At 37.0% G+C, this 14,714-nt stretch overlaps 1 protein-coding gene across 1 annotated transcript; it reads right to left on the bottom strand.

Annotated features, from left to right (window-relative positions):
* Positions 1 to 4: 4 nt before the first annotated feature.
* On the bottom strand, positions 5 to 14,193 carry LOC137394958 (protein PHTF2-like). The gene is made up of 11 exons (XM_068081740.1): positions 13,315 to 14,193; positions 12,752 to 12,864; positions 12,427 to 12,533; positions 9,899 to 9,998; positions 7,644 to 7,655; positions 6,061 to 6,207; positions 4,720 to 5,011; positions 3,470 to 3,652; positions 1,938 to 2,069; positions 1,168 to 1,389; positions 5 to 789 (listed from the first exon to the last, which is right to left on the bottom strand). Exons 1-11 carry the CDS (start codon positions 13,936 to 13,938, stop codon positions 613 to 615), a joined length of 2,109 nt encoding a protein of 702 aa, XP_067937841.1. The 5' UTR covers positions 13,939 to 14,193; the 3' UTR covers positions 5 to 612.
* Between the last annotated feature and the right edge of the window lie 521 nt (positions 14,194 to 14,714).

The following is a 14,714-nucleotide window of genomic DNA, read 5'->3' as shown; positions in this document are numbered from 1 at the left end:
TTTATTCTTGCGACTTACATAATCATTGTTTGTTTTACATACTACTTATAATAATTGAAGATATCGAACAGTGGGTATTTGAGCGAAAGGTAACATAGTGAACCATTCATTAGCTATTCAGGGAGAAAAATAGAGCATTCATACATATCCAATTCAAAAGGATAGTGTTATGTACAGAACAATGCAAGAATACCGTCAGAATGTTTGATGTGAGTGAACATTAATAGCAGAGATTCAATATTTGGTTGCAGTGATCAATTAGACGAAATAGACATGCATGTGGCAGCCAGCTGTAACCTGATATAACGGCAATATTAATTAGTACACTTTGAAAACAGTAAAATTGTAAACTAAAATACTATGACTTTTACAGAGACATTGAAAGTGACAGAACAAATTCGACAACAAAAAACATAGGAAAATATTTTGCTCATTGCAGTAAAAGATTTGAGAACTTACCAATGACTAAAAATCTGAGATTCTAAAATGATTAACTTCAGTGAATGACAATTATTGCCTGGTCCAATGAGTTTGTCTTATCAATGTTTCTTGTAGTTGTGATTTCGAACAATTAGCAGTAAAACATTGCTAAATCTTTCCTCATCTCACTAACTACATTTTGACTTTGTGAAGTTTGAGCTTGAAGCCAAGCAGCTCGCTTATAACGGCTGAGAATGCGGAGAGCATGGCGACACGCGCCACATTGAAAACAACAGGGTTGATAATATTTGCTGACATCTTATAAGGACTCTCTATTTCCTTCATCAAGCTCTCGGCTAACTTCAACACCTACAACGTTAAAAGTGAGCGGTAAACTCTTGTGACCGTGTGACAGAGATCTACAGCTGCGGGACAACATCCACAGTCTCACCTGTTCACTAGCATTTCTGTACGATTAGAGAAGGTAAGTGACCTGTAAGATCAATTTGTAGGCCTCATAACTTCAAGTCCTTCTACTAATACCTCAGAGAAATGACTAGCTAACCCAATTCTAATCTGCTAACCTTAAGGGATCCACAGGGGAGTACGCTTATATGCATGTAAATAGAGCTGTAGAGATGTGTAAATAAACTGGAGTATTGAGAGATATAGCCTATAGCATGATAGTTGTGTAGCTAAAGCCGATGTTAGAGACCAGCCAGAAACAAAACCTAGTAGCAACTTTACCGAGTTGGCGACTAGCAGCTCTTCCTTTTTGTGAGGTTTTTGTTCCATGTGTAGAAAGAGATTAATTTGCTCCGTGATTATGGTAGAGAGATTCCTATACTTCTTGGTGATTTTGGTGCCAAGCGAGTAGAATCTGAGGAGGTAGCACATGAGGAAGAGGCAGCACAAAGTCAGCTCCCAGTTTGCATATAGCTTTATAAACTTTTCTACATCTGCCAGAAGCTACCGGAACAAAGAGTTGATTATCGAACTACAGTATACAAAGTGGGCATCACCAATAGCTGCTCTCAAGCACTATATCTTATATATTAGCCAAAAGAAACAAGATTGCTATTTCAAGGTACCACCCACGAGGTCTAACACTAAATACAAATAGCTGTGGTAGCGATTTCGGCAGTTATTATACCATTTCAGCCTCGAGAAACGCATTTGAAAGCAAGAGACGAGGTGGCAGACACATTTATCTAGACAGACTGTTAAAGCCAAGCTCTGTGACGTAAGACTGATTACTGCAAGCATAATTGATCATGCTCTCATCTACAACTGAATGCTGACGGCCAGCTTGCATGCAGTGAAGGTGAGAACGCTGCAGTTAGCTAATTGATCTGATATAGAAGCTCATTACGCAACTACAACCGAGTGCGTATTAACTATAGGTGTTCAATAATAGGCTATTCTTAGCTACTAGCATTGTAAGACATTACACATCATAACACGCGAGTAACACGATCCCTTCCTTCACTACTATTCAATGAGTAAAATTTCCCTACCTGAACACACATTGTTGCAAGGAAAACCACAAACAGTCCAAAGACGGAGCCAACAATTACTTCGACCGATCGCTGTGGCCCTCTCTTCTTCAGATATGCTCGAAGAGACAGCCAGATTTTAATGTTCTTGACCTGCACCATAAAAACATGCCAGACAATGGGATATGTTGTGAGTACAGTTACACCAATTGACTCAATTACGACCTAAAACAATTTTCCCCTTTACTGTATTTGTAATAAAGTGAACATGAAAAAAGACCGGTCGAATAGTGAATACTATAAATGTGTGTTTTAATTAATTTGATTCCACCCAGTGCCAAAAAAGTCAAAAGATGAAGCCCTAGATTCTTTAAATGTAACTCTGTCTTCAACAGATCAGACCAACAAACAAATCACAAAAACAACTAGTTCTGCAAACCTACTTCAAGTAGGAGTCAACAGAAGCTGAGTTGGATCAGGTAGAGCAACATGCCGATGAAAACAAGGAATTTCATTAGTCCTGAATTCTTTAAGGTTCTTAAAAGCGTGGTAGAATCGGAAGTTTTACAAAAACACCAAAATAACCAATAATTAAATGAAACAACTGAGATGGTGGTTTAGTTATCCCTTGAGATTCCTGCTGCTGACCTGCTGCTGACCTCACCTCATATAAAAGGCTCCAAACACTTCAATAAACACTGGAATATAGCTGAGCCAAGCAAGCTTAAGTCAACTGTCATTATTATAACTTATAATGTACTCATCACACCACAAACAAGGAGGTTTGCTGTTACCATTTCATAACCTTCTTAACAAAATCTGTGGTTTCAAAAATTTCAACTTTCTTATCAAATCTCTGGTTTCACAGCTTTACCAAATATGTATATAGACAATTAGAGTGAGAAAACCCCTTAATTTTCAGTAATCTTTTAATGATTTACTAAATCTCTTGACATTTTTATGGATTTCATGAAATCTTCAGGGCTAACACTGCTGAGCTCTAATGTGATTATGAGAAAATAAAATAAAAAAAAGAAACAATAAGATAGGATTCAATTCTTACTAAAATTGCCAATGAAAAGGTCTGTGCCATGTGCATAACGACAAAATGAAATGTATTATAAAATTTGTAATTTGCATTTCTTGCAAAAGACAATTTCTTGCAAAAGGTTCGACGTACTACAGCTATTCTATTGAAACTAGTAATAACAGAAACAATTGGTAAATAAGATTAATCCATTGAAGGTTGATTATAGCCAGCAAATATTACCTGCTGTCACATATGACTGCGAAAGGAGGAGAAGGGCTTGCAATATATTTCCAACAGTGAGCTCCATTAGATTGTTTATGAATGCCAAACAAGTGACAGAAACCCACGAGTTACTAGTACAACTTGTTGTACTAGTAACTTGTTGTACAAGTTACTAGTACAACAAGCTGTCTGATGACTAGTAACACTAGACAACGTTGTTTAGCCTTAGTAACACTAGACTACCTTTTTTAGCCTTAGTAACACTAGACTACCTTGTTTAGCCTTAGTAACACTAGATTACCTTGTTTAGCCTGAAGTGGGGGACACCGTGCTTCCGCGACCTTCTTGCCGATGTAAGATAGGTAAAAAACTTAGCAAACTGAAGACGCTGCCAATATGATCTCTCAGCGACACTGACGAAGAAGCAGAAGATGCCGGACAATACAAATCTCTGAGTCACACCATTCATGATGATGACGAACTCCTGTAAAATACGCCATTGACGTTAATAAGCCATTGACTGAGTCTAACCATAGTCCTTGCGCTGACTTTGAGATAATAGCGACTTCACTCAGCAGCGAGCAGCCAGCCAGCAGCCAGCCCACAGTCAGCAGGTCTACAGCTTCTATGTTTGTAAGATATTAACTCCTGTACAAGTGTTACACAAAAATGATTTGATAAACTAGGTTCTATGAATGACCAAGGCAAACAAGTAGAAGTTGGGGGAATTATTGCGTTCCAACAGGTACTAAGAGAAGTTGTGGTCTTATGTTACTATCAACAAACCCATATTTTTAGTTTTTTTCATAACACTCAAGATACGGCCACACGTACTAATTTTTTTGTTGATTCTGACCGAAATCACGAAATGAACGAAAAACGCAGCATTATTCGACCGAAATTCACAGAATTGTCAGAGCTGTGCATGCACACTGAAATCGTCGATGAAACACTTTTAATTGACTAAACAATTATTAGCCGAACATGATTCTAGCAGCTTTTGCAATTTATATAGTCCAAGACACGTATTACGACACACAATAAAAGTACCAGCGCAATTCAACATAGTACATACGATACAACTGCCCAAAATGCACTATTATTTGTTCTATATCGTTCGGACACAATGGCTACAAATCGTTTCGTTCAACAAAAGTTCCGTTGTAGAAAGAGTTGCCATCTTTAGCGCAATCAAGTCAATTGCATCGTATTTACTATGACAAATCGTGTTAGTATTTTTCTTGCGTGTCGCGTTATGTGCCTCAGACTATATAAAGTGCTCGCTAATAATTTGCTTAGCTAATTAAAAGCGTTTTGTCGACAATTTCAGTGTGCATGCACAGCTCTGACAATTCTGTGAATTTCAGCCGAATAATTCTGTGTTTTTCGTTCATTTCGTGATTTCGGTCAGAATCAACAAAAAAATTGGTACATGTGACCATACCTTTTTGATGCATCTTTCACATATAAAAGGTCAAGTGTCTTTTATATGTGAAAGATAAACACTACAAACATCTTAGTGTCTTTATAATGGTATCAAAAGACACTCACCTGCCAGGAGGAACCAGCAAGGATGGTAAAAGAGTCTATCAGCATGCTAGAGTCAGGCACACTGCTTTCCAGTAACAAGGCAACCAGCATGCTCCTTAACTTTGCTGAGTAATAGAAGCGGAAGAGAAAGGGAAAGAAAGAGATGAGGAAGGAGAAAGTGACCGAGCAAATGAAAAGCTCTGTGGAGTCATAGTCTATATTGGCCACCTGCTGTTCTATCTGCCCTCCAAGCTCCACAAAAGAGAGGTCAACCTTTTTGCACTGCCCCTTCTCCCATACAATGCATGTGATCCTACCGATACACAAAATGTAATAGAGGTTATTCCCTGCTGTCGTTATTCTAAAGAGCTTCATCACATCCATATTAAGTAACAATGTTATGCAAGATTGGAAAACTGTAACTGCCAGAATGGTTCTTGTTTCCTGGCAAATGCTAAAATAGTTGAACAAAAAGTGTAAAACATTATTACCTGGTCAATTTTTATTGTTCGAGAAATTTGTAAAACTTAGTCTAAAACAGGCTAATAACTATCACAAAAACAATTCGTATTACGAATATAATTAAGGGTGCATTTGTACTACACCTATTTCCATGCTACTCTCATTATAATAGCGTTAGAAAATTGAAATTATAATAGCGATATTCTATTGATATTATAATAGAAATAGAATATTGATATTATAATAGTGATATTCTATTGCTATTATAATAGAAATAGAATATTGATATTATAATAACAATATTCAATTGCTATCCAGTAGCAATAGAATATTGCTATTATAATAGTGCGAAAGTTTGATCTTAGGCTACTTGAAATTTTGTTTTTTTATCACAATTGTTAAAATATTGCAAAAACAGTATATGCAGAATCTCACATTTTTAGCTGGACTTAATTATGGAAACAGACCACATTTGCCATTTTTCTGTTATATAAGCTTATATGCCCAGACAGCAGTTCAAATTTATAATCGGCAGCATTTGAACACACGGCGGCGTAAAGAGAAGGCAGATGAAAGTTAATCTAAAATTGGTTTCAACACAAATCAGGCATATGAAAAAGTTGGCACTGCATAAAGCTTGCACAATTCTGCCATATCTCATCTAAGCTGACTATTGCCCATGCTTTATGACAGCGATTGATAAATGAAATACATTGTGTTAAACTTGTCAGACAAAATGTCATCACAGTCGTTGCCCCTTGTCAGACACAATATCATCAGTCGTTGCTCCTTGTCAGACACAATATATCTGGGGTTGATGCCTACCGCTAGACACAATATACCCGCAATGCAAAGGCAGTGTGAAAAGCTTGACAGCAGAATGTATTAACATTTACTCACCTGTCATGACAAGACGGTACATAGGCGAGAGAATGAGGCTTTCTGTTGTTGAGCGAGAAGGGCTCCTCAGCGTCCTCACGCTGTTCATCTGTCCCGTAATCCGAGCAGGTGTCACTGCTGCTCTCAGCTACCTCCGAGTTTCGTACCCTACAGACAACCATATGCCACATCACAGATGCCATGAGAGACAAGATACTACCTGCTACTTACAATGCTATTACCTTCTAGCCAATCATTTTATAATGATTTACTTTTGCAGACAAACAACTTGCACACATAATACGCCTGTCATTAAAGATAAGATTAGCTTGGATAAACTTATCAAGCTGTCAACCTTTATATTTTAATGACTCTGTTCAAAAAATATGCTAGTTTATAATATATAATAATATAATCTAGTTTGCCAAAGCGACTAAAAACCTTATTAAAAGTATAAAACCTGCTACATATTATTTTATTTAGTAAGAGCTGCTGCAACAGGCAGAAAGGCACAAGTGTAATTGTTATAATGGCGGCATCTTATCTGTTAGTGTACATAGTTCTGCATCTTATTGCCTGAGATTGTGCCACTCTGAGCTGAGCGTGTGGGCAGTTCAGTTAGATGGTAGGGCAACTACAGTAGAACCCAAAAAAGAAACGCATAGCATCAGTTAGTACTAAGAGAGAGGAGAGTAGCTTATATTCTAAAAGCTGGCAAATGAAGCAGGGCAAAAAGAAAGTAACTGGCTAATAATTAATTAAATGCATTATGCAATAGAAGTGCTCCTCGATGTAATAGCTCCACTATTTTATGCAAATCAGGTTAAGCTGATGACTTTACGAGGAATAACTTCCATAACTGTTAGACTACAGCGATCCACAGAAAACGTTGATACATTTGTTCAATCAGACAACAAGAGTGCGATAGAACAGTTTCAGTACAGTACGTACGAGGAAACGAACTGCTAATATTCACAAACGATTCACCTCCAACCCCAGCTTTAGGAAACTACTGTGAAATATATTCCGAAAATCAATGAGCAAGTGTTCACTGTACCTATTATTATTGATGGCAAAAGGTGTTCACTGTACCCAGTATTCTTGATCGCAAAAGGTGCTTACTGTACATTTTATTGATGATAGGAAAAGAGACATTATGACAAACTTGCAGCTACAGTTGTATTTGATGCTTTCTGAACAGCTTTTGACATAACATCTTTGATAAGTTGTAATCAGGTTTTATAATAGAAGGCAACTGGTCGAGAGCTAGGTGAGGCATTTGTTGATAACTCACTCATACACATGCCGGGAAGTTCGAGAATGTAAAAAGTTGGGTTCTTAGCAGCTCACCCTCAACCAAAAGCTATATAACCAGACAGTGTCTATGGAGTACTATAAACTACACTCAAACCGCATACAGAAACCTTTACATATAATCTGCAGTCTAAAATGACTCTATCTAACTAGAAATAAAAGAAGCTAGAAGCGTCGAGCTATACAAGAGCTGATAAAGACGCCTTGCAAGAAGAATTTAGGCATGCAGAAAGTGTTATCTGAAGAACCAGGTGGTGAGTACATTAGCAAAACAGTAGATGTGTACAAACCAGTTCCGAGGACTAAAATTAAATAATATATTGTAAATTATGCAGTCTAACAATTTATGGGAATTCCAGTTACGTAAACAGAGCAAATAATAACAATGATACAAAAAGGTTGAGGTATACCTGTAATCCATGATCAGTTTAACCTCCTACCTAGCACTAGGTATAGCCCACCCAACTTCAACTATAGCCCACCCAACTTCAACTATAGCCCACCCAACTTCAACTATAGCCCACCCAACTTCAACTATAGCCCACCCAACTTCAACTATAGCCCACCCACCCTTAAGTATAGCCCACCCACCTTCAAGTATAGCCCACCCACCTTCAAGTATAGCCTAGCTGCCATTAAATATGGCCAACCCTCAATCAAGCATAACCCAGCCACTACTAAGTATGGCTAGCACACCATTATGTGTGGCCTACCCAACCTGAATTAGCATGTACTCATTCTCAAATAAGCCCTACTTACTCTGAAGCACAGCCTAACCACCATCAGGTATGGTCCCTCAATCCAATATTCAAATACAGCCTACCCACTATCACAAATAGCATAAACTATGGCCCGACCACCCTAAAGTACAGCCTACCCACCCTAAAGTATGGCCTACCTACCCTAAAGTAAGGCCTACCCACCATCCATCCAGTATGTTCTACATACAACCAAAAGTATAGTTGAACGTGCCACAAAAAGTGCAAAAATTTATAGCAAAATAATTTTTAGGTTATATTGTAGGATTCCAACTCACTCATAACTGATCACTTTAAAAATGTAACGTCAACCACAAAAATTACTTTTCTTACCAACTCGTAAATGCAGTACATTATATTTAGTAAAAACACTGAAGATGACTTGCATTTAGGAGCTGGATATAAAACACAGATGATCGCACCGCAAGGGCTTTAAGTTAAAGTATTTGAGGCAAGCATGAGTTGACATGACACGAAATTCAGACAAGTTTTCTACCCACAACTTTCATGTGTCAACATTCTCCAGCGCCTTCACACTGAGTAAACAACAAAGTATATCAAAATAGTTTATGCATTCTGTATATGAGCCGTAGCGACCCAGGCAATAGACTTGAGCTTAAGGGAACCGAGCTTAATCTGCCCTATGAGTGAATTCTTCACTAAATATAATGAAACAATAAAATAAATTTTTGTGAAAATAGGAATTTTAGTAGACATTGACTTTTGTTGAACAAAACAGCAGATTCAAACTAAGTAAAAAAATCAAATCTTATTTAGTTTTATTGTGTTTAGAAGTACACTGATATTTGTTATACTTACATGTACTCTACTTACATGTACTCTACTTACATGTACTTACATGTACTCTAACAACTCTTCAATCCTTAAAGGTTGACTTGCAACAAAATTCACAGTACAGTTATTTGGTATCAAAAGATTCACCATGTCTTACTCTGTTGTGTTGTAGGTGTAAAATATATGGAAATGTGATTACAAGCTCTTAAAAGCAAAAAAACGAAAAGCCGCCGTAGATTGGAATCTCTTTATTTCGATGATGTAGCCATGAAATTTGGTTATTGTCTTGTCACGTGATATTCTCATGTGAATTGAAAGGCCAATAAAAAGCTCAATATAAAACTTATCGTAGTACTAGTTTATGACAAACACTTCAGGTTTTACCGAAGACCCCGTATCAAATATAGATGCTCGCTACTGTACATTTTTGTTTCGGTTTTGTCTAATCGGAAAGTCGTAATCTGATCATGTGACCCAATACTTCGAAAATAATTTCTGCAGCACTTTTCGATTATCACAGGTGACCGACAGGCTCGTCATGTTTGTCAGACAATGATATGTACTCCTTCGAGCTAAGGTTAAAAAATTATAGGTTATCACTGCTAAAAGTGACAGCATTACGATGACGATAAAACAGATGCGTAAGAACAATAGACATGGTTTTATTGAATGCGTGAAGTATATTTGTGAAAATATTTCGACGAATAAGGTTGCATGAAAGTGTAAACAAAAACATCTCCCACAACTATGTCACATTTGAGCCGTTTTGGAAAGAGAATCCAAACTACGGCGGTCTCGTGCGGCTGCGATTAACTGTTCGTTTTTAGCTTTTAAGAGCTTGTAATCACATTCCCATATATTTTGCACCTACAACACAACGGAGTAAGACATGATGAATCTTTTGATATCAAATAACTGTAATGTGAATTTTGTTGCAAGTCAACCTTTAAGAAATAACAAGAGAAACTTACTTTTTCAGAACTGGTACCCACCTGCTGTTCTCCAAATCAAGATCCGAGTCCAAATCCGATGTAACGATGCCTCCTGTTTCAGTATAAATACCCTCTCTGTTATCAACAGGCCGTCGAGAAACTACAGTCAAATTATCATCTTTATGCAAGATGAAAAGTAGGTAGAGATCTTGGGCTCATTAAATAAATATCGGCTAAGACTTCCATATTGTTCCTTTCATAATACCATTGCCAGGCTTCGGGTTTGTAAACATACTCCATGCCATGGCTGTCAATTGAACACACTCTCAATAACCATATGCACCTCAAGTCGTGGTATACATGTATATCCTAAACGGCAGCGGGTATCCTAAAGACAATATACACCATAAACGTCAATATGTACACTTAATTGCCTCTATGAACTGTAGATGAGATTATGTATCCTAAGTTGAAGTATGAACTTTCAATTACAGTATGCACACTAAATCAAAGTATGTTTTCTAAATAAGAAAACGCGCCCTAAATGACAGCATAATTGCTGAGAATTCTGTTTATTTCCAGTACGAGCGTAGTGACACGCATAGTGCCTTCAAATATCTTAAGCTCTATGAATAGATTAAGGTTACCTGAGATGCTCCGCGCGTCACATGAAGTAACGCAATGTTTAGATAACTCAAAAGTGTATGTATTTTTCACTAAACCAACAAAATTATTAACTATCATTAGCTGAGCATTCATTCCATAATTCTGTTGTATTTCCATCAGGTTTCCAAATCCAACCAACAAGATATGAGAAAATGTGTACTGGAGCACAACTTATCGCATCAGAGGCTGCTAGAAATAGCACAAAAATGCAGAGCATCCGGAGGAAAAAAGTCGCGCAGTTGTGTAGCACTGAGTAAAGCCAATTCAGTGATCATCCTCTTGCCATGTAAAAATAATTTGGAATCTCAAAAATTGGCAAAAATTTCTGCTCCAACTTGAATGAAGAATTCTTGCTCAGCAGTTATAAAAATGTTATAGAAATGGAGTCGAATTCAATACAAGAATTATGTCAAAAGTTAGCTTACATAATTATTCTCAAGATTCAACATTTGATTTCTAAACACAGTGCAGTGCATATCAGCGTGTGCCAATCCAAAATGTATCAATGAGATAAATAAATCCGGTTTCAGCCGGATTTCCAGTTGAAATGCATTTTCAGATGGAATTTAGACATGTAAAAGGCAAATCAACTAGCTGAGGTGCATGAAGAAAAATGAGAGGTCGGTAGGTTGGGCTATGGTCACCCGATAATGTACGCGAATAAAGACAATTCACTTGAAGCCAGACAAAATATTTCACAGGTGGTTAAGATGAGTTGATTAATTACTAGAAAATTGACCTCAGCCATCATTGAGCTCAGCAACAAGGGGGCAACGCAGTGGTGTGGAGCTATTCATAATCACATTGGCTTTGGCGGGATTTTCACTTGAGATAAGCACGTGGCAAGCGCATCAAAGTTCTTTCTCTGGCCTCGTTATACTCTTATTAATCATACATACCGCCGGAAGCCAACGTTCACTGTTACATAACTATAGTGCCTCACATCATCAGAAGTTAAAATAGTGGAAGCTAAATATAGCACAATATTACCTGAGGACAAACTAAAGGTTTACTACAAATACGATCACCAATTATATCTGTTGACTAAAGCATCTACCCCTCCAATAAAGTTACTGTAAAACCTCTATTTGACATTAATTAGGAGTGACATTCAAAAAGAGGATGGCGCTGTATTTTTTGATTAACTCATGAGAATTTTGGAAAAATAAATTTAGCCCTTTTACAGGCGATGCCATTGACACTCATATTTTGCACTCTCCTTCGAGCAAAGCAGTATTATCAGACCGAGTTGAACAAGGAACTAATTTGAGAAAAAAAACATTAGCCAGACACCTTTATTAATTATTTTGAAGGTGTCGCCTCAAGTTTTAAAGAAAAGACTTTGGAGTTCTTTCCTTAAGAACTTTCGTAAGAATTCTTAAAAACTTTGGAATTAAAAAATGGACTTCGATACGCCATAATAATGGCTGCTATTACATCGTACGGTGTTTTTCAAGAGTATAATCATATGCTTTAAAGGCTTCAGGTCAAATTGTAAACCACATTATGGATGAATCTGAAGACAAAGATTTAAATCTGATCAGATTTAAACCTTATTGACTCTGAATCAGAGTGGAGTTTTAATGATTGTGACGATGGACCTTCTCAGGTCCATCGTCTGGACCTTCTCAGGTCCATCGTCACTAAAACAATGGTAACCACGAATTAGTTCTGGAACCACCAGAATTAATTGCTACTGATGTATCATAATCAGTATTATAATAAGTATAAGTAATGTTATAATTACTATAACATTACTAGTACCATTTTGTGGATAGTTTTCTACAGATCACTTTCTATTATGGGTATCTAAAGATCAAATAATGCCAAAGTCGCAGGCAAATAGGTGGCATTCAATTAAAAGGTGGCACTGTATTTTTCAACCCTTCTTCTATAGTGGTATTCTACTACACTGCTAGTACCTTGATGCCTCAGGGGAGCATGGAAACCAGCTGCATCTGCTGCCACATCAGGTACAGCTTCCCCCTCCCAAATGTGATCATCTGCACCCTTCATCGAACATACCGACCTGCAGCAAAAATACATACTACCAAAAGCCTGTAAATTCGCTATGTATTTCATTTTCACCTTTAACCGCAATTGAAAAAATGAATCCATAAACTGAGGACATAAACCCAAAAATAGAACAAAAAAGAACACAGGCATATCTATTGATGACATGGTAGATACCCATGCTATTACAGGCCAACATCAGATACACATAAAAAGGAATGTAAAAGTATGTACCCATCGTCGTCATCATCAAGTCCGATAAGCCCACTTTGGATATCTAGAGTTTCTTCGCCTGCCTCAGATGAGTCGGTAGTGAGGATGGCATGGGCTCCAATATTTGAGGAGAGCTTTACAAACAAGATTGTAATACACTTTCATTTTTAATTTCTAGTTGAAGCTTTGTATACAACTTTTCATTCAAGTTTTGCATGGGCTATTATTGGATAGATATAAAAAGGTTTTTCGCATATCTAACCATATTCACAAATTCTTTTAGCTTTCTAAAATGAAAAATAAATGAAACTGATAAGCAGGTGCCATGAGTAAATACATAAGCAATATTGCTACATTTGTTACTTACAAGCTTAAAAAGTAAAATGATTGCATCTGCAGATGTCAAGGTCACAACAGTTCTTGTTTAACAAAAGATATTGGCAGAGCAGCCGGTCAATATATGAAGCTTGCCATGTCTATACCTTGGACCTATACCATGGCTATACCATGTCCATGCCTTGGATGATACATGCCAGGTGCTATGTTCTATTCTCATACAAGTTACTGAATAGTATTATACTTACGCTTTCAGAGTTAGAAATTCCTTTTGGTTTCCGCTTTTTTAGTAGCTTAGAAGAACACTTTTTGACTCGCTTCCCTGCTGGAGTATGTTTAGTTTTATCAGATGTTGAAATGTTGGCTGAGGAAGTATTTGTGTAATGAAGTGTTTTATTAGATGTCTGTGTGTAAACTATCTGAGTGTGCATAACACTTAAGACAAGCATGAGCAAGAGTGGATTGCTCACTTCAAACAAAGAAGCTGTCGGTGATGCAGGGATTGACCAACAAAAATAAACTGCTGTTACAGAGATTTGAGCCACATAGAGAACCAGCGCTATTAAAAAGAATTTACGAGTCGTATGCTTGATCCACCAGCTATAAAATATTGGTAAAAACATGACTCTAACAAGTCCTTTCCATGTCCTGATGTAAGATGTGTGCGATGGAGGTGCCTTGGTGAATGTTGATCCTTTTATGAGATCAATATCTAAGAGTTCTCTGTTTTGCTCCGTATGATTAAAGTCCCTTTTAGGCAGACTTTCAATGTTCCTTAATATTTTTCCTTCTACAGTTTGCTCCCAAACCTGCTTGTCGTGATCTCCGATTTTTGTTTGATACCACTCGAGTGTGCTTTTAAATGTCGCCATAGTACTTTTTGACGATTCGATTCACTTTCTAAAAAATGATATTCAATACAAAACAATTACCCAGTTTAGCAACATGGAAAAAAGTTACTTGAAGATATCATTAGATATGTTAAAATAAGACGACATTACTTAGGCATGCAGCTCATTAAGCGAAATAGTCTTACAAAAACGCAGCTCGGATAACGGCAATCTGAAACTTTATTACATTACACTAATATAACCAAATACCTTGCCTTTTTTGGAGCAAACTGCATCATCACTCTATTTTCAAAACAGAAAATGATAAGTAATTCTAGTGTTTATAAGTGTATATGGAACCAAAAAAACGTAACAAACCGTGACAAGAAAAAATAATGCATATCACCAATATAAAAAACACAGTTTCGTCCACAATTAAGATGATAAAAGTTTTTAAAAAATGTTATCGACCAAATATTGCAGAAATGATGAGGGGTTTTCGCAGATTCACTATACAATGTGGTTTCCACACGCTGGATTTTCTGAAATCGATGATCGTATTAGATGAGCGTAGACTGCGAGAACGAATAATGGCAGTATAGGTATGATCTTTACAAGATAATAACCTTAAAAGCGTGCCGGCCGAACTAACATGTTATATCCAATTGTAGGCGAAATATTTACCATTCAACCAATGAAATGTAGCATTTTTTTAGATGAACAGCGTATCCAGTTCAAAAGTTACCCAGTTGGAATAAAATTTTATTTGTAATAGTACGTAATTGCAGCTATTTAGGTATTCGACTTGTAACGCAAAT

Source organism: Watersipora subatra, chromosome 1 (genome assembly GCF_963576615.1).
Source record: "Watersipora subatra chromosome 1, tzWatSuba1.1, whole genome shotgun sequence".
Classification (NCBI taxonomy): Eukaryota; Metazoa; Bryozoa; class Gymnolaemata; order Cheilostomatida; family Watersiporidae; genus Watersipora; species Watersipora subatra.
The sequence above is the reverse complement of the archived record's forward strand: the minus strand, read 5'-3'. Positions and strand labels throughout refer to the sequence as shown.

Bases quoted from the DNA above. Each gene is read 5' to 3' on its own strand.
- LOC137394958 (XM_068081740.1), bottom strand. From the start codon at position 13,938: ATGGCGACATTTAAAAGCACACTCGAGTGGTATCAAACAAAAATCGGA. The intron at 12,865-13,314 runs GTAAGTATAATA...TTGTTTGTAAAG, and splicing joins GAATTTCTAACTCTGAAAGC to CTCTCCTCAAATATTGGAGC. The intron at 3,653-4,719 runs GTGAGTGTCTTT...CGTATTTTACAG, and splicing joins TTGCTGGTTCCTCCTGGCAG to GAGTTCGTCATCATCATGAA.